At 35.1% G+C, this 18,894-nt stretch overlaps 4 protein-coding genes and 1 non-coding gene across 6 annotated transcripts; 1 reads left to right on the plus strand and 4 right to left on the minus strand.

Moving 5' to 3' along the window:
* Nucleotides 1-1,392: 1,392 nt before the first annotated feature.
* On the minus strand, nt 1,393-2,902 carry LOC107643278 (thiamine thiazole synthase 2, chloroplastic). The gene is made up of 2 exons (XM_016346872.3): nt 1,735-2,902; nt 1,393-1,655 (listed from the first exon to the last, which is right to left on the minus strand). The coding sequence occupies exons 1-2, from the start codon at nt 2,623-2,625 to the stop codon at nt 1,491-1,493; spliced, it is 1,056 nt and encodes a 351-aa protein (XP_016202358.2). The 5' UTR covers nt 2,626-2,902; the 3' UTR covers nt 1,393-1,490.
* Nucleotides 2,903-3,644: 742 nt separating this feature from the next.
* Nucleotides 3,645-3,724, minus strand: TRNAL-UAG (transfer RNA leucine (anticodon UAG)). The gene has a single exon. It is a non-coding gene; the product is annotated as a tRNA-Leu (tRNA).
* A 1,515-nt stretch (nt 3,725-5,239) lies between these two features.
* On the plus strand, nt 5,240-6,638 carry XTH8 (xyloglucan endotransglucosylase/hydrolase 8). Its single transcript, XM_016346875.3, has 4 exons — nt 5,240-5,551; nt 5,631-5,731; nt 5,816-6,018; nt 6,099-6,638. Exons 1-4 carry the CDS (start codon nt 5,368-5,370, stop codon nt 6,499-6,501), a joined length of 891 nt encoding a protein of 296 aa, XP_016202361.1. The 5' UTR covers nt 5,240-5,367; the 3' UTR covers nt 6,502-6,638.
* A 520-nt stretch (nt 6,639-7,158) lies between these two features.
* LOC107643279 (polyubiquitin) lies at nt 7,159-9,268 on the minus strand. Of its 2 annotated transcripts, XM_016346873.3 has the most exons (2): nt 8,930-9,268; nt 7,159-8,493 (listed from the first exon to the last, which is right to left on the minus strand). In XM_016346873.3, exon 2 carries the CDS (start codon nt 8,491-8,493, stop codon nt 7,348-7,350), a length of 1,146 nt encoding a protein of 381 aa, XP_016202359.1. In that variant the 5' UTR covers nt 8,930-9,268; the 3' UTR covers nt 7,159-7,347. The 2 variants fall into 2 exon arrangements, with proteins under 2 accessions (XP_016202359.1, XP_088342394.1); XM_088486268.1 differs by lacking the exon at nt 8,930-9,268 and having other exon boundaries at nt 7,159-8,499.
* A 777-nt stretch (nt 9,269-10,045) lies between these two features.
* Nucleotides 10,046-17,453, minus strand: TDP1 (tyrosyl-DNA phosphodiesterase-like protein). Its single transcript, XM_016346876.3, has 15 exons — nt 17,069-17,453; nt 16,783-16,995; nt 16,433-16,645; nt 16,201-16,261; nt 15,671-15,747; nt 15,320-15,577; nt 14,737-14,826; nt 14,471-14,605; nt 14,176-14,325; nt 12,010-12,113; nt 11,203-11,256; nt 10,982-11,072; nt 10,826-10,906; nt 10,620-10,755; nt 10,046-10,546 (listed from the first exon to the last, which is right to left on the minus strand). The coding sequence occupies exons 1-15, from the start codon at nt 17,279-17,281 to the stop codon at nt 10,476-10,478; spliced, it is 1,947 nt and encodes a 648-aa protein (XP_016202362.1). The 5' UTR covers nt 17,282-17,453; the 3' UTR covers nt 10,046-10,475.
* Nucleotides 17,454-18,894: the final 1,441 nt, after the last annotated feature.

Genomic DNA, 18,894 nt, shown 5'->3' on the forward strand with positions numbered 1-18,894 from the left:
ACAAAAAAATTACAATAAGAAGTAAATAAAATTGATATGAATAAAATAAAATAAAAAAATAAAAAATTTTATACACAACATAAATATAGTACAATAAAGAATAGAAAAAAAGGAATTTATATAAACAAAAAATAATAAAAATTAATAAAAATAAGAATTTATATCAACAATAGTTGTCATGTGAATAAAAAAGTACAATAAAAATATAATAGAGCACTAAAAAAAACATCAAAATACTAAAAAAATAATATAAAAAATATTTATAGTATAAATAAAAAATATAATAAAAAATATAAAAATCAAAATATGAAAGAGAGTACTAAAAATAATAAAAAATAATTAAATTTTTTATCTTGGCAGTGATTGAAACAGATCTAAAAATTTTTGATAGAAAAAAAAAATTCAGAACAAAGAACATACACAACAAATAAAGGAAGAACTACCATAAAAGTTATGGTTACTTGCATTCTTTTTATAGAAGAGAATAGAGGGTAGAATTGGTAGAAAAGGAATAAATTTTTCACTTAATTCCTCCAACGATAATCAACTTTCTCAACGTGAACGCAGAAGCAAGAAATTTTAGCTTCACGTGAACGTATGTTAAGAGATGAAAGCACTTCTGGGTTTAGAGTTCTAACAAATTGCCAAACATAAAAGTGGGACGTTCAAGACACTCAAACGGACTTCTCTCTTCTTCAACGTGAACCCAAACACACCCTACGTAGTTCACCCAAGGATCTTTTACTTTAGAAGGAGCCTTTTGAATAATAACGAATTATACTTTAGAGGATAAATTCTTGATCAGAACATTTAGTGCTTACCGTGGGCGCTTCAATTCAATAGCGTGACCCTATAGTAATTTACCCTGATACTTTCTACTAAAATTATTGCATCTCGCCACTCATTCTATATCTAATTAATTGGTTCATTGGTTGTATCGACTAGCAAAATGACCAACTTATGGAAACTTGTTCCGTTCTCTTTCTCTACAAATTATAGTTGCCTAGTTCAACAAAGGAAAAGTAGAGACTATCTAGCATTTAGAGTCAAACTGCCCCACGCATCACTCAGAGTTTCAGACTCACATATTATTCTTTAATTCAATTATTTTAATGGTGTGAGTCAGAAAATTACATCCTCATCAGGTGAGCTCCATTTCAAATTTTCCCCTTATTTTAATCTCTTCTTGGTACTAATTTTATGTATTTCAGTTCGTTAATTATATTATATAATAAAATTAATTATTAATATATTTATGTATAATAATGTATAATTTAATTTATTTTTATTATATATTTATATTTTAATATTTATTGTTTATTAATAATTGATTTTTAATGTACATATTGTATAATCTTAGCTTACGGAGATAAAAACGAAACGGATTTAATATTTTTCGTTCACATTTTTTCTTTATTTATTCCCAAATGCAAATCGTAGGTAGGGAAAGCAGAAGAAAAAAAAGAAAATCCTAAGTTGAATAGAAAACTTCAAGCATCAACAATGTCCTCAGTATCAGCAGAGGCCAAAACAAATTGGGGTTCTTCAATTTCAAGTCCACAAGTCCCATCGATGGCATTGCTCTTTCCCAATGCTTTCAACGCCAAATGAGCTGCCTTCTGCCCTGATATCATCATTGCTCCGAATGTTGGACCCTGCAAAAGAAATTCATATTCATATTCCATGCATGCATTTTCATTTCTCAATAAGCAATAATAATAATAATGAAATTACCATTCTGGGGGCACCATCAATCTCAGCAACTTCCATGCCGGTGACAATCATGCCAGGCACAATCTCCCTGGTGAGCCTAACAATGGCATCCTCCGCGGTGTTCATGTCAAGGGCCTTCATTCCAGGCACGCTGTCAATCATGCCGATGCTCTTCAGCCTCTTAACCCCGGTGGCGCCGAAAGGCCCGTCGTGCCCGCACGAGCTCACCACAACCTTGGCCTCCATCACGTTCGGGTCCATGCACGACTGTGTGTCATGGTTCATCGACACCAGGGCCCAGTTTGTGACAACTCCACCAACTCTCCCTCCTTTCACAATCAGATCCTCCGCCGCCACGGCGTTGAACAGCTTCACGTTGGGCCTCGCCAGCAACTTGCTCATGATGGTGGAAGTGAACAGCGCCGCGTGCTTTATGACAACGTAGTCCTCTTGCTCGTCGTATGCCACCTCCAACTCGTCCAGGAAGCGGTGGGCGGGCTTGCGAACCACCATGGCGGAGAAGAGCTGGCCGCCGAGCCAGGCCCCACCGCCGGGGCTGACGGATTGCTCGATGATGGCGACGCGGATTGAGGGGTTCTTGCTGAGCTCGTACGCACAGGAGAGGCCAGCGGAGCCGGCACCAACCACGATTACGTCGGTGTCTGCGTAGGTGATCATGTCGGTCATGTAGCGGCGGGTCATCTCGCGTGCGACGATGGACTCCTTGATGGGTTGGAACTTGAAGGATTGGAGGTCGTAAGGGGGTGTGGCCATGGACATGGAGATGGTTTGGCTCTGCTGCTGTTGGGATTTGATGGGAGTGACTCTGGAAGTGGCGACCGGTGTGCCGTGGAAGGCGGAGGCCTTGATGAGGTTTGAGGAGAGGGCGGTGGTGGTGGCCATGGCTGCCATTGGAAGGGAATTAATTAATTAAGAATAGTGGTAAGAAGAAGACGACGATGGACACTGAGACGAAGGAGTGTTGGGAGCTGGTGGGGTTTATATGGAGAAATGGGAGTGGCGGTGGGGTCAGTGAATGAGTGAAATATCAAATATCTTATAGGAAAAATCAAGCAAGCAGTCTATGCTTTTTGATTTTTGAGTGATCAAGATAGAATTTGAACGGTTGGAAAGCTTCTATGTTTCCATATCTGCTCTCCCCCTCTACTTTTTTCCGATATTTTCATATGTTTTCAAATCAAATTTCATCACTCTTAATTTCGATATTATGTTTCCTGTCTTGCGGATTTTCTTTTCATTTGTGGACTGTAAATTTATTTTGTATACTTGATTTTTAAAAACTTTTTTGTTTGTATGATTTATTTAAGATTCCCTAAAACACTATGTTAATTCACTCCGCAATATAATGGACATTATTGTGTTCACATTTACATGTTATTATGTCAACATAATATTTTTCAGTAAAATTAGAATCATAGACAACTAAAGTATTATTCATACATATTTGATATTTGTATGGGAAAAAAAATTCATATCTATGCAGCAATAAGGTTCACACATAATAAAATCATTATTTATATCTTTATGCACGGCAAGCTCCAAGCTATAGTGCATGTATATAGCTATCTTTGAAAGTTTACTTGGTAGGTGTAAAACAAATATCTGTATACTTAGTGATTAATTATAATTTTAATTAAGTTTAGTTACTATTTAGTAAGGCTCTCCTTATATTTATAAAATTCGAATACTCCACACACAACCCCCCTGCTGCCCCTTTGTTTGTTTTTTTTTTTTTTTTTAATTTTTGGCAGAATGGTAAAAGAACTCTATATTCTTTTATTTTGGTTTTTTTCCCACTCTTTGTTTTTGGTTTTAAGATCATAATACTTGTTGGAGACCCTGGCCCAACATGTGAAGCTAGTAGCCCAGAAATCTTATTACAAAAATGGACATCAACTATTAAAATCTCATGACAGCTGTGGGATTTGAACCCACGCCCTTTCGGACCAGAGCCTAAATCTGGCGCCTTAGACCACTCGGCCAAACTGTCAGATGACATAAAGTTTCCTACTTAAAATATTTAACAGATTTTTTATCCTTTTAACCCACTTGACAATACTCTTGTCCTTGCTTCTCATTTACCTGAGTAGAATAACAAAGCCTTTCCACGGGAATCTCATATTCAAAATCAAACAATTAATACAAACTCACTATGAAAGGAAAACATTGTAATTGCCTGGGTAATTGACAGTTGCATTACAGAGACTAGTGCCTTATAGGCTTACACATGCTCGAGTAATTTTTAGAGAAAGCATTCGTCAAGAGATCCTGCTTTATTATTAGTTTGTGAAAGATACCCCAGCATGTTGTCACATGCATCCTCTCGTTTTGAACAAATGCTTATTCCCCATGCCATTTTCTGCATTTTTTTATCGGGCCAGGTGTGTAGGCTGGTAGCATGTTGGTCATCCTTATTTTCGTTAATCAATAATCATTATCATAAACTAAAGTAGGTTTTGTTTCTCACTGCTTTAATTTCCCGTAATAAGCGTTGTTTGATGGATTAATTACGCACCGGTTTGGGAAACAATATCCATTTAAAGTTAGTAGCAATTAGCGATTATAGATATGCAATATCTCTTTTGCTTTTGACTCCTATCAATAAAGCATATTGTTATTAACCAAGGCTTAAATATGGCAAAAGTAGATTGAGCGGGACTTTAATTTATAATGTTAGATAAAAACAAAATTTATTTGTATTTAACTTGTGAGTTGTGAATGCAAGAGTTATATTTTGAAGTGTTCTTTTCTTAGATGATCATTGAAATGATTTTTCAGAATTCAAATGACATCTTATTAACTACAACACGTTAGAATGGGTATTCTAATTCTAGTAGCAAGGTTAAGTTTGCAAGTAATAACTTTAGACTTACTTAGGACATCACGTTTCATTAGTGTTTTCGTGATCCATTTATAAATTAATTTTCCCTCTGCACCAATTTGCTATTAGTATTTAGTATTAGTATATAACATGTTGAAGACCAAAGAAGTGTGGTCACGTTCTTCCTCGTAATGAAAGGACCCACCTCTACATCCATGGTGGTGCTAGCCTAGAAAAACCACTGCAATGCAGCCTGGCCACTGGTCCCACATTCATTTTAAATTAGCTATTATTCCAGGTTGCATTATTGTATTTTTCACTGACCAATATGCCCTTGTCGGTTATGCATCTCCAGTTACTTAGTTACTCATATTGAGTAACATCAGTTTATAAAAATTTTGTTTCTAATAACTTAGAGACTAATTGGTTCAGAATAAAAATTGTTAGGAGATTAAGGTTTCAGTTTCAGACGTTGTTTTTAAATTATAAATAAATTCTCTTCAAATTACCCAAAGGAGGACATGTTACAGTGATAGAGAAGTTCTAGTTTTAACATATGGCATGGTATCGGTATGGGCAGGGGAGGGGTGAGGAAAATGCATGGAGGGGCAGTTTGGTACATTGAGCCCTGGGTCCAAAAAGAGGTGAGGAAGCATATGAGAATACATAATACATAATACATAATAATACAACTGGATGTGGCCGAAATCATGTTCATATTCTGATCATTAAATGAACATCCCCATCTCGGTTTGAGGGATCAAGCAAGCACGAACCTAAGCTCCATTCATTCTCTTGTGCGTCCAAAATACATGGTGAGAATGGAAGCAAAAGCTTCATCATCATTGGGCGTGATCCTTCTTCTCGTAGTCATAGCTGAAGCAGCTGTGTCCAAAGGATCCTTTGAAGATAATTTCAGCATAATGTGGTCTGAAGACCATTTTAGTACCTCCAAGGATGGGCAGATCTGGTATCTCTCACTTGACAAAGACACAGGTAATACCAAATGCTAATATTATTCAATGCTCTTATTCATTCTTATTGTAACTTTGAAGCATTGGGTTTGAATTGGTAGGATGTGGATTTCAAACAAAGCAGCGATACAGATTCGGGTGGTTCAGTATGAAGCTGAAATTGGTGGCAGGTGACTCTGCTGGAGTTGTCACAGCTTACTATGTAAGTGTATGATGAAAGGAGGATAGATAATGTGTTATATACTTATATTTGTTATATGGTATGATATAATATGATTGGTGGCAGATGTGCTCGGAGAACGGGGCAGGGCCAGAAAGAGATGAGCTGGACTTTGAGTTCTTGGGGAACAGAACAGGGCAGCCGTTCTTGATTCAGACAAATGTATACAAGAATGGAACTGGAGGCCGTGAGATGAGGCACATGCTTTGGTTCGATCCAACTGAGGACTACCACACCTATTCGATTCTCTGGAACAACCACCAAATTGTGTAAGTTCATTTTTTGAGTATACAATACAAATTTCAATTGACAAGAGGTCACTGAGGTTCAAAACGAATTGCATGAACAGGTTTTTCGTGGATAGAGTGCCCATAAGGGTGTTCAAGAACAATGGGAAGGAAAACAATTTCTTCCCAAATGAGAAGCCCATGTACTTGTTCTCGAGCATATGGAACGCAGATGAGTGGGCCACAAGAGGAGGACTGGAGAAGACGAACTGGAAACTAGCACCCTTTGTGTCATCATACAAGGACTTCAGCGTCGACGGCTGCCAATGGAAAGATCCATATCCTGCATGTGTCTCAACCACCACCGACAATTGGTGGGATCAATACTCTGCCTGGCACCTCTCCGATGATCAGAAGAAGGATTATGCTTGGGTTCAGAGGAACCTCGTCATCTATGACTACTGCAACGATTCTCAACGCTATCCAATCCTTCCAGAAGAGTGTTCTTTGAGCCCCTGGGATTAATTCCTTTTACACTTCCTTTTTTTGCGCGTAATGTATGTGCACCCACTTCGTATGCCATCGGCATTTAAGAGATTATATTCATTCATTCAGTTCGTTATCATAGCTGAATAAGAAAAATGCTAAATCTCTTTTCATCAGCTGGCTCCATAGTTAGACATAAAGATTAGTCGCTAAATAAACAATTTCAACCCATTTAATTTGCTGAAGTCTGGAAACAGGAAACTAGAACCCGCTTGAAACTAACATGCACCAGAGCACTGTTTGCATATGCAATACTGATTCCTAACGCCTATTTTCTTAACATCAATTCTCTAACCCAATCATTGAGCATTGAGAAATGGTAAATTACGACTGTCTTAGCAATCAATCGAAGCATGCCTTCACATGGTTTTATGTGAGTAGTATGACAAAAATTTAAAGAAAGAAGGGAACAGCAATGCGGCAATCGATAGGCCTTGTCTTCCCTGAGACGTCAACCAAACCGATGCTCGGCTTATCTAATATCCTGAATGACTTTAAACATCCATACCCATCAACCATCCATATTTAATATCATCATATGACCAAGTATAATTCAACAATATACAGCAACAAAAGCCCTTTCGAGCCACAATTCAAATATACAAACACAAACTACATAATAGAATCAACACAGCATTAACCAAGGTACCAACTTTTATAAAGGTAAAACACAAAGTGCAATTAAAAAAAACAGTAGTATTATTAACAATCAAAAGATAAATAACGAAATTTATTTAAAGGGCCACTAAGGACCCAGACCCATTCAACAAGTTCAGAAATTTAAAAACATAATATTGAGGAAACAACAAATTGCAATTCATCCACTTAAAATCCACCACGGAGACGAAGCACAAGGTGAAGAGTAGACTCCTTCTGAATATTGTAATCAGCAAGGGTCCTTCCATCTTCCAACTGCTTCCCTGCGAAGATCAACCTCTGCTGGTCCGGGGGGATCCCCTCCTTGTCCTGAATCTTGGCTTTGACATTGTCAATGGTGTCGGAGCTCTCCACCTCAAGGGTAATGGTCTTCCCAGTCAAAGTCTTAACAAAAATCTGCATGCCTCCCCTGAGACGGAGGACAAGATGAAGGGTGGACTCCTTCTGGATATTGTAGTCGGCCAAGGTGCGCCCATCTTCAAGCTGCTTACCAGCAAAGATCAACCTCTGCTGGTCCGGGGGGATACCTTCCTTGTCTTGGATCTTAGCTTTGACATTATCAATGGTGTCAGAGCTCTCCACCTCAAGAGTGATGGTTTTCCCGGTGAGGGTCTTCACGAAAATCTGCATACCACCACGGAGACGCAAGACAAGATGGAGGGTGGACTCCTTTTGGATGTTGTAGTCTGCAAGAGTGCGGCCATCCTCGAGCTGCTTACCGGCGAAGATCAATCTCTGCTGGTCCGGGGGAATGCCCTCCTTGTCTTGGATTTTGGCCTTGACATTATCGATGGTGTCAGAGCTCTCCACCTCAAGGGTAATTGTCTTTCCGGTAAGGGTCTTAACAAAGATCTGCATGCCACCACGTAGACGGAGTACAAGATGAAGGGTTGACTCCTTCTGGATGTTGTAGTCTGCCAAGGTGCGGCCGTCCTCAAGCTGCTTCCCGGCGAAGATCAACCTCTGCTGGTCCGGTGGAATACCCTCCTTATCCTGGATTTTAGCCTTGACGTTGTCAATGGTGTCGGAGCTTTCAACCTCGAGGGTGATGGTCTTGCCGGTGAGGGTCTTAACGAAGATCTGCATGCCACCACGGAGACGGAGAACGAGGTGGAGGGTGGATTCCTTCTGGATGTTGTAGTCGGCCAAGGTGCGGCCGTCCTCGAGTTGCTTTCCGGCGAAGATCAGACGTTGCTGATCCGGTGGGATCCCTTCCTTATCTTGAATTTTTGCCTTGACGTTATCGATGGTGTCGGAACTCTCGACCTCGAGAGTGATAGTCTTTCCAGTGAGGGTCTTCACAAAGATTTGCATCTGCATCATCGTTAACAACAATTAAATAAGAAACTAGTTAAGGAAACGTACATTAAAATTCGCATCGTCATAAACAGATGAATCAGGATCAACAACGGAAAAAAAAAAAAAACCTATAATCAAAATTGGTACAATTGATCTCAGATTTTTTCAGAAAATTTACGATCCGAAACAAAGGCCTTCGATCTTTCAGAAAGCAACTAAAAATTGCAGTTTAAAAGCGTGATCAAAACCGATCAGATTTAACAATTAAATATCATAAATCATTGCAGTATAAACAGATCTAGAGAAAATTTCCAAGGAACGAGGCAACAAAAGACATAATATAACGAATCTAAAACCGATAATATTGGTGATTAAGAAGAAATGCCAAAACCCTACAGATGTAACTAAAGGGAACCAGAATCAAAAGCAAAGAGAAAGAGGAGGAAGGTACCTTGAAGGATTTCGGACAACAAAGAGAGAATGAAAATGAGAATTGTGAAGAAACAATGGGGTCTGGAGGTTCCTTTATAGCATAAAGAGGTGTCCGCCTTATTTACGCAACAGAAAGAGGGTGACCATTTACCTTATCAGTTTGCGACACGTGTACGGTTGAGGTGTCAATTGACACTATAGACACGGCAATGTTTGGCCAGACGTGAAGGGTTGGAAATTGGAAGGCGTTGGTTGGAGTTAAGGCACCTCAGACCTCCCCATCACAAACAAACAACAAACCACGCAAACGCTCTTCTCGTATTGACCGCCACGGTGTTATTATCTCTTTTTTTGTGGTAATAGATGTTATCTTATTATAAGTGGATCCTTAACATAATATTTGGGCCCACACAAGTTGTAGTAATTGGCAAGTGGGCTGAGAAAGGGGTATACGGTATACCAAATCAAAAATCAAAATAAAAAAATAGACAAGTGGGCTTTTATAGATTTTATTATCACGGTGGGATCCACTGTCCATTAATCGGCAGCTGAGGCTGCAAAGAAAGATTCTATTTTTTATTTGGTGGATAATTCTTTTTACAAAATTAAAGATGTTGGCGTGTTGCTCTCTCTACTCTCTATATCACTCTTTCTTTGAGGATTATTAATCAGGAACGCAAAACCGGCATTTAGTTTTCAAGCTTATCCACAGTTGCACATTATTATCTATTATCTAATTATGATCTAACTTGAAAGAAACGGATCGGATAATCAACTGGAAAGAACATTGAGTGAATCCACTTCTGTTTCTTTTTTTTTTAAAGTCGTTTATCACCAAAAAATAATTTGGAGGAAAAAATTGAGAAATACTATATTTATAGGTTTTTATTTTTTTATTTTTTAAATTAAAAATGAGACTCAAACTAAAAACACCTAGATAAGAATAAAAAAACTATATCATTTGAATTATAACCCATTAGCATAAATTAAAGGCTTTTAATTCAATTGAATGATCAAAATAGAATATTTCAAATTTTACCGACAATTAAAAGGTACTATTAAATTGAAAATTTTCTCCCACAACTATCAATTGGTAATGCGACTTAGCATTGACTAGTCAAAGTCAACAGAAATGTAAGTTTAATGTTCAATTTTCCACTTACTTATAATGTGAATAAATTAAACTTCATAAATATTCACTCTTTTGTACCCCCGGGGAGAGAAACCCGAAGAGAGAAAGAGCTAAGGCGTTATTTTAGCTAAATCATAAATCATTAAGAATATTCCCCTGGCAACTCCCCATCGATAAAGTTCCCACATAATTTTCTAGTACTTAGTTATCTAACCTTTGATCACTTTCAAGTAATTACAATTTAAAATTGTATTGAACCCTTTTTTCTTTTAGGTGATAGATATTGAACAATAAACACTACTAATGAAAAGAGAGAAAAAATGAAAAATGAGCGACCTTTGTCATAGATAACTCAATGCTGGCATGGTGCTAAGGAGGAAAGTGAATGGTACTATGTATATTTAGAGCAGAGCAGCAACAGCAAGTAGCAAGCTTACGTGCGTGGCCAAACTTGGCCATATACATCTTTCTTACTATATCGCCGATCCCAGGACCAGGGAACATCTGCATGAGAGAACAATAATTAGAAGACATACATAACAACTACTTTTTAACATGTGATGTGAGAAATACTGACCTTGTGAGGAATAAGGTTGGGGAGGGAGCTCGTAAGGAACAGGTAACGGAATGGTCAGTTGAGATGTTGAGTGTGTTTGCTCCCTTCTCAGCCCACTTAGGCTAACTAGTTTTGCTTTCTTCACTTCATATTTATCCTGTAATTCTTAAATGTCAGCATCGGAGTTCTTTTCCCTTCCTAGCACCAAACCATATCAAATAAGCTACCTCAGTTTGTGTAACATTACTGGTACATGAAAATCCACCACCAGCCCTTTTAAGCATCGTTGGTAGAAAGAGCACTCCCAACTGAAATGAAACGAGATCAATTATACAAATATTCGGGATTCTTTCTTGTGTCTGACAAATGACAAGGATACGTACCTCGTATGAGCGAATCATGAACTGAGTATTATTCTTCTGAAGAGTTCCCCAGGCAGCTTTGCTAAGATTTGCTGAAGTCAACAAGAACCAACTATTTGGGAAGAAGGGAGTTTCACAAGTAAGCACGACTTAGCATTGCAGTAAATGATATAAGCATCAAAGTATTCAAACAAACAAAAGAGAAATTGAACTGCATAGAGTTGATCCTGTGAAGCTCTTACGCTAGATTCTGACCACTATAACGAGTGAAAGTCTTTATATGGGGCATAGCACGGCTGAAACATAGAAAAAGCACAAGAATAACTATTATAATTTGTGAGGCACAAATGTACATCTTCTCGAATAAAAAATTGTTAGGCATAGTCAGAATCAACAAGTTGGACTTTTCTACTTCACTATGTGGGGCTTTAGAAACTAGAGCCAAGAGGCTTGGGAGGAGGGGGGTTTCTAAATAATACTTTCTATTGAGAAGGAAACAGATCATGCCACAAGCGGTAAAGCAAATTTTTCCATATATAATTGATCACGGTTTTCTTTACAAGGGTTGCAAAGGTAATTATTATAGTCTGAGAGAGTTATATCAATAGGTAAACATTTCAATTTAATTAGAAGGCTACAAGAGCTTTAATACAACAAAAACAACAGAAACTTCATTCCACTAGGTTGAGTCGATTACAAGGATTAAATGGCAGTATAATGTTTGATCATGAGTCAGGTGTTTATATTAAAGAGCCATGGCCCTATAGTTTTTTCTAGGTCTCCTCCACCAGACCACCACTAGCTATTGGACCACTTCTGGTTGATCTTATTCTTATTGGGACCTCCTTGGGTATTCTCCACTTATGTTCATACCATTTAAAGCAAGAATGCACTATCTCTACACAATAAGTGTTACTCCGTCTCCTCCTCTAGTGTCTCATTCCTAATCCTATCTTGTCTATGGCTTAGGATCTAAAGTTTAATGAAGAAGAAAAGTTAATATCAACTAGCCCTGGTGTAAATTGCATTGTATGATAAATCATATTTACCTTCGACCAGTATGGTCTGCTTTCCATTTGGCCCAATACTTTTTGAGAAATGTTTTCTCCACATTTTTAAAAGGACTTGGAATTGCATTTCCAGCAGCATAGCCCTGAGAACAAACAAAAGGCAATGAAGCTGTCTGGAAAGAGCACTTAAAGATTCAATTATGAGACAAACTTAAAATCCACGCATTAAAAATTGAAAATAAAATAAAGCCCTCTGCATTAAAATTTGACTATACTAGTATTTTTACCCGTAATGTATACATTTTTTAAAACTCACTTTGTTCTGACAGTATAGATTATGCATGACACAAAAGATTTATAAAATCAAACTTCTTTTACAAAAAAAAAGTCGTACATTGACAAAAGTCTTTAGCTAAGAAGACTAAGGTATCTATAGAAAAAAATCAAATAATAAGATTTTTAGTTATTATTTTTATATGAAAAAATCTAATTTTTTATTAATAATTAATTTTAATATTCGTTATCTAAAATTTGAAACAATTTAACGTGTATACTTTTACATTTAATTAGGTGTTAAGTCTGTTGCACAAATAGAAATAATTAATTTTTATTTGTTATTTAAAAATAATATTTTTTCTCTTTATATATATAAAAATATAATTAGGTATTAGCATAAAAAAATTATACTGATAGTTTTAAAATTAACTCAAAACTAATTTTTTAAAAATAATTGAATCTTGATTCTAACTTTTAATTATAACATTAGTATTCTTTCCAAATTATATGTAATAAATATTTGAAAGAAGAGAAATGAAAATATAGATTAGAAAGATAAGCGGTAAAAATTTAAAACTAAATAAAAAACTAAAAAATATGTATATAATAATAATAATAATATTTTTTATTTGAATTATATTATTTTGTTCATTTTATTTCTGCAGAACATAAAGGTAGAAAAAATAGAGAATGAGAGAAAAGAAAGAAAGATAAAGATGAAGAATGAGAGTGAAAGTTTGTTAATTTTGGAAGAAAAAAATTATTTTAATTGTAATAAAAATTTATCAGATAATATATTTTGATTTGTCAAATTACTAATATAAAATATAAATTATATATAGAGTAAAAATGGTAGAAAGAAATAGAGAAATGGAGAGAGATAGATGAGAGAATTTAGAAAGGGAATTTATTAATTTTGAAAAAAAATATTTTCGCTCAATTTTAATAAAAGTGTCATGTGACACATTTGATTATTAAATTAGATAGTAATATATGATACATAATATAGGTATATTTTAATTTCAATTTTAATATTTCAATTTTAATTTTAATGCAATTAAAGAATGTCATGTTGCACATTTTGATTGTCAAATTAGTAATTAGTCATTGATATTAATAATGATATATAAAATAGATAGAATAGTTAAAGGAATGAGAGAGATAGAGAAAGGAAGATGGAGGAGTGGAGAACTCTTTAATTTTGGAAGGAAAGATTTGATTTCAATTGCAATGGGGGAGTGACATGTGACACATTTTGGTTGTAAAATTAATATGGAGGAAGGAAGAATTCTTTAATTTTGAAAGAAAATATTTAATTTCAATTACAATGAGGGAGTGACATGTGACACATTTTGATTGTAAAATTAGTAAGGAAGAAAGGAAAATTCCTTAATTTTTGAGGGAAAGATTTGATTCCAATTAAAATGAGAAAGTGACATGTGACACAATTTGGTTGTAAAATTAGAAATATATAATAGAATAATAGATAATAGATAATATATTTCCAATCAAATCAACTTGTCACATGAACAAAATACCCCTACTGAGGTGACAGATTTAGACAGAAAAAGATACGGATTATTCAAAGAAACAAAAAAGCAATAGTTTATGTCAGAATTGGATGGTTCAGTTAGACAGTTTTAGGCAGTTAGGAATGGGATGTAACAGTTGTTTAGGCTTCCGAAAGTCTGTCTGGGATTTTAGAGTGAAGTTTAAGGGAGAGGAAAAAACACGCTCTAGAATCAGTGTGACTCTTAGTCAATTGGACTCTTGATTCACTTGACCAAGAATTCCATTGAATAAATATATTTTCTCAATTGTTCTCAGTTTATCTGTTCCACCAAACATTCTATAATAAAACCTTCAAATCACCATGAAAAGGAAATTTATATTTCAGAAAATATAGATTCAACCTTAAAATTACAGCACCTCTAAAGAGCATCTGACATCTTCTACAGTAGGCCAGATTATTTGAGGCTCCCCAAGACCAAGAGGTGTTTTATCTTCTGATAAACCAGCAGACATTGATGATGTCAACTCAGCCATCCATTTCTCATCAAGAGAGCCAAGGGAGGAGAACTGCAGTAGATAAGGTTAAGAAAATCAAGAAAACTCTGAAATGTGAATATTAATACTGCAGTTTTCCAAACTCTGTAACAAAATGATATATGCTAGATTGAGTGAAAGAAGATAGAATTTAGTGCAGCCTACACCCTAATAGTACCTGATAAATGAGTGGAGATCTTTTAAAATCATCGTCAAAAGTACACTCTTGGAGCAAAGAACGCAGTTTCATATGTCCCCACTTTTTAATGCCAGCACCAGAATGATATCCAGGTACAGATGCAATTAACCTAACCTGAAAATGTACCAACATAAATCAGTGTACTTGACTATCTATTCAACTTTATGATACGAGATGATTAGTACTAAGTAATAACCTTTAAAGCTACATCATATAAATTTAAGAAAAATGAATGGAAAACAAACCATTGCATCACTATAATCAAACTTCTTGAAGAAAGATGGACATATACTGAAGTTTCCAAGGGAAGGAAGCTTAACAGAGAATTCTGGCCACTGCAACACCAAATACATTGCGATACGCACATTATGGATGATATCAAAGAAACAAGACTCATGACAATACCAAATTCATCAACAACATCGATGTTTTCTGCTAGTGAATATTTAACTTCCATAAGCCATATAAGTAGTCTGAAAAGCAACAAGTTTTCCAAATAAGCTAAGTTGAAAAACTCCAATGGCTACAGTGAAATTTCTAGAAGACAGTAAATGATATAATTAATCAAAATCAAAGAGAATTTTTTGTTCTCTTTTTTCCAAAATATAAAGTAAAAATGGCATCGTGGATTTTTTGTAGAACACAGTATGATCAAATAAAATTTTTATCAAAATGTCAAGTAATTTCATGGAGCAACCAAGTGGTTCTTTAATTGCTATGAAATTTTAATTTTTCAGTAAAGGTATCAATTCTACTACATCAATTGATCAGGACAATTTTTCAGATGAGACTATCTTTCAGTAATAGCAGTATAATATAAATAAGTACCTTCAGCATACTGAGATATTCAACCAGGTCATTTTCAAATACAGATCCCTTGCTTAGACTGTTTTGATCTTTCCATGGAAAATCTTGCATCCACAAACCTTGGGTTTTATTATTCCAATCTACATATATTAAGTTCGCTGTATGCACAATCACCCTTATCCCATGAGGATATACAAGAAACATGGCCTTTGAATGATGTGTCCCAAATGAAATTGGCAATGGTGGTTTGTGCAGAATCCAGTTGGCAGGTTTACTTCTCTAAATCACAGAAGAGCCAAGTTAATATCTCATTTAAACATTCTTACAGATTCATCTTACAAATTGGTAATATAATTTAGATCTGAGACAAACCTTCAAATAATCAACCCTCCCATCACTCTCGCCATGAATAACTAACACATGGGGGACTTTCAAAAGTGCAGGACATGCTACACAGAGAAAACATAGAAAGCGAGAAACTTACAAAAATGAGATTAACGTGAAACCACTTCATTCAAAACGTACTCATGCGTTCACAAATTTTGGAATTCTGCTCCAGCCAATAGTGGTGCATAATCAAGAGATTATCATAAGTTAATAACTTAATATGCAAAATACAATAATATAGTTTTCCTTCAAAAGGTATAAAAGAGACAGAGCATACCATGAGCTGAATCATTGGTGCCACACACGCTATAGACTATAAAGAGGCATGGAATTATATATATGCATGCAACGGAGAAAAGTGATGATACAGTTATTACTGGACAAAAAAGGACCAACTTCTCAATGTGTTAAATTTGGAGTGCAGTTTCAAGAACAAATGAAAGTCAGACTGCAACAAGGCAAATTGGCAACACAAAGGGCAAGGAAAACACAAAGAGGTCCCGCAAATAACTCACCCGGAACCAACCAGTCAAGGTCTACCATGTAGTTGGAAAGGATGGCAACTAGAATATCCCCCTATCAATGGAAAGCATTGAAATTTATCAATAAGTAGTTCCAAATTTTTTGCCAGCTAACTATAATTATGTAATTGTGGTTCAATATATAGGTGTTTTCATGCAAAAATACTCTTGAACCAGTGATTGAGAGTGTCAACACTGCCCTGCAGTAGTCAATTCATTTTATTACCTGAATAACATCATCTATTGCAACACAAGAAGTATTTGCCCAAGGTGGTAGCTGCTGCACACGCAAAAGTCGAAAAGTGGAAGGTATTTTTTCAGAAGGGATATGGAAATTGCGAATAGCCTCTGCATTACTGTGTTCACCGGATTGAGAATGACCAGGCTTGCGTGCCGCTGCATTTCTTCCTTGCTCCTGACTGCAAGTCCCGTTCCCATCCTGAAAATCCACTCAACATAAAAGGAATTATTTCAACATCCCTAAAAAGAGAAAACTGATAGGGGCAGAATCTGCCTCCGATTACTAGTTAATGGAAATCAATATTCTTATATGATCATGAAGAAAGTAGTGAAAACCTGCGAAAGGCTGTGAGAAGCTTCCTTGTTTGTGGTGCCAGTGCCAGCTGAAGGTGTATTATCAGTTTTGGTGGCACCCGAAACTTCATATTTGAAAAGATGGTGTCCGGGAATAAGCTCAAGTATATCACCATCAGAAATGGCAGCATTCTCCTGAGAATTGAGCTTCCTTCTTTTGTTCCTGGAGTTAACAACGACTGGATTCGTGCCCTCCTGCGTCAGCAACACGAACATGAACAAAAAATGACGAATCCATGAAAGAAAAGTTAGTAGGAATAAGGAATACCACAAGCAGATGAGCAGATCCGTCGGAAGAAGCAGTTAAAGTGATGTGGTTGCGGCTAAGCCTCTTGTCGGGAAGAGGAAGAGGAATGTTGGCGCGACCAATGAGGTTAGTGCCATGGGAGATGGGTAACTTGGGAGCTGAAGGGTTTTCCTCCAAATTATGATTCAGGGGAACCAAGTATCCAACCTCAGTCTTAGGGTGAGAGAGAGACATCAACGAAGCTGGCAACAGCTTTTGGCCGATAAACCCTCAATCACTCAATAGTTAGTAGTGGCAGTGCAGGGCCGTCGTTGGTCCTAAGTCCCAACCCAGAAACGCCTCGTCGTTCCTGTAAAACATTAATCAAAAACCATCTTTTAAAAAGTTTGGATGCCATTAACTTGTTAGGATTTTTTATTTGTATGCATGACAAAATTTTAATGGTAAAAATAAAAGTATTAAAAAAATAAATTTTATTTTTTTAAAAAATATAATTTATATTAATTTTTAAAAGATTTTTTATTTAAAAAAATATTTTTAACGTAATAAATAAATAAATAAATATTTATATATTATTATTTTTAAATATAATTGTTAAATAAAAAAATATTTTTATATGAAATATCTAAATATAAAATTTAAAGTTATGAGAATCAAATCAATTAATAAATCGATTGAATAATTAATTTAATAGTCCAACTATAATTAAATTGTGATCGAACAAATTTAATTAAATATAAAATAAAATTATTAAAAATAATAAAATACAATAAAAATTTTAAATTTTTATATTTAAAAAGAAGATTTATATACTAATAAAATTTAAAATCTCATAATTTTACATAATAATTTATTTATATTTTATCATTAATCATTCACAAATTTAAATTCAAATATCAAAATTTATAAATTTTTTTATTGTTTCAACTTTCAAGTTACAACACTCGCAAAGTTAGCGGGTGAGGCGACCAGCTACAAGCCTACAACTCAATAGCAACCAAATCAAAATAAAACAACATGCCCAAAATAAATTAAACAAACTAATTCAAACTAAGCCATAAACATCATCGTATATATGCTAACAATTTCCAAAACAAATCCCATCTAACTTCACCCCTGGCAACCTTCACCATTTCTAAGAAATATAGGATATTCAAATCTCTTCATCACAATGACATATAATTTGAGCTGACAAGATATTAGCAGAATTAAAATTTAAAGAACTTAAAAATTAAAGATCAATTGAATATATTATGTAAAAGTTTTAAAATTAAATTTGATATGATAATCTTGGATTTTAAATAAAGAATTTTATTTGAAGTACTAGAAACAGATATTTCATCATCCAACCTTATTTTTAATTTTTTTTTAAATTATTATAAAATAAATAGTAAAATATTTTTTATTTTTAATATATTATTAATTTTTTATTTTCATCCTTAATTTATCAAAGTACATGAGTACATCTATAGAATAACTATTCTTTATAATAGTGTGTTTGTTTGAGGTGAAAATGGGAGGAAGAAAAAGGAAGGGAAAGAAATTGAAAGGAAAATAGTTATTTTCTCTTGTTTGGTTGAGGGGAGAAATGGGAGAGGAAAGAAAATGGATAGAAAAATATTGGTGGGACCCACTAATTTTCTTTCCCTCCAACAATGGAGAGAAAATGGAGAGAAAATTAATTCTCTTTCTCTACTTCCAATATTACCCCCTTACTTTTTTCAATATTTTTTATAATATAAGGGTAAAATTGTCTTTTTATATCATTTCTTTCTTTTTTATTTTCCTTTCATCCAAACACCTCTAAAAAAAATAAAAATCCACTCAATTTCTTTCCTTTCCTTTCT

Source organism: Arachis ipaensis, chromosome B5 (genome assembly GCF_059453495.1).
Source record: "Arachis ipaensis isolate K30076 ecotype BB chromosome B5, ASM5945349v1, whole genome shotgun sequence".
In the NCBI taxonomy this organism is placed as follows: Eukaryota; Viridiplantae; Streptophyta; class Magnoliopsida; order Fabales; family Fabaceae; genus Arachis; species Arachis ipaensis.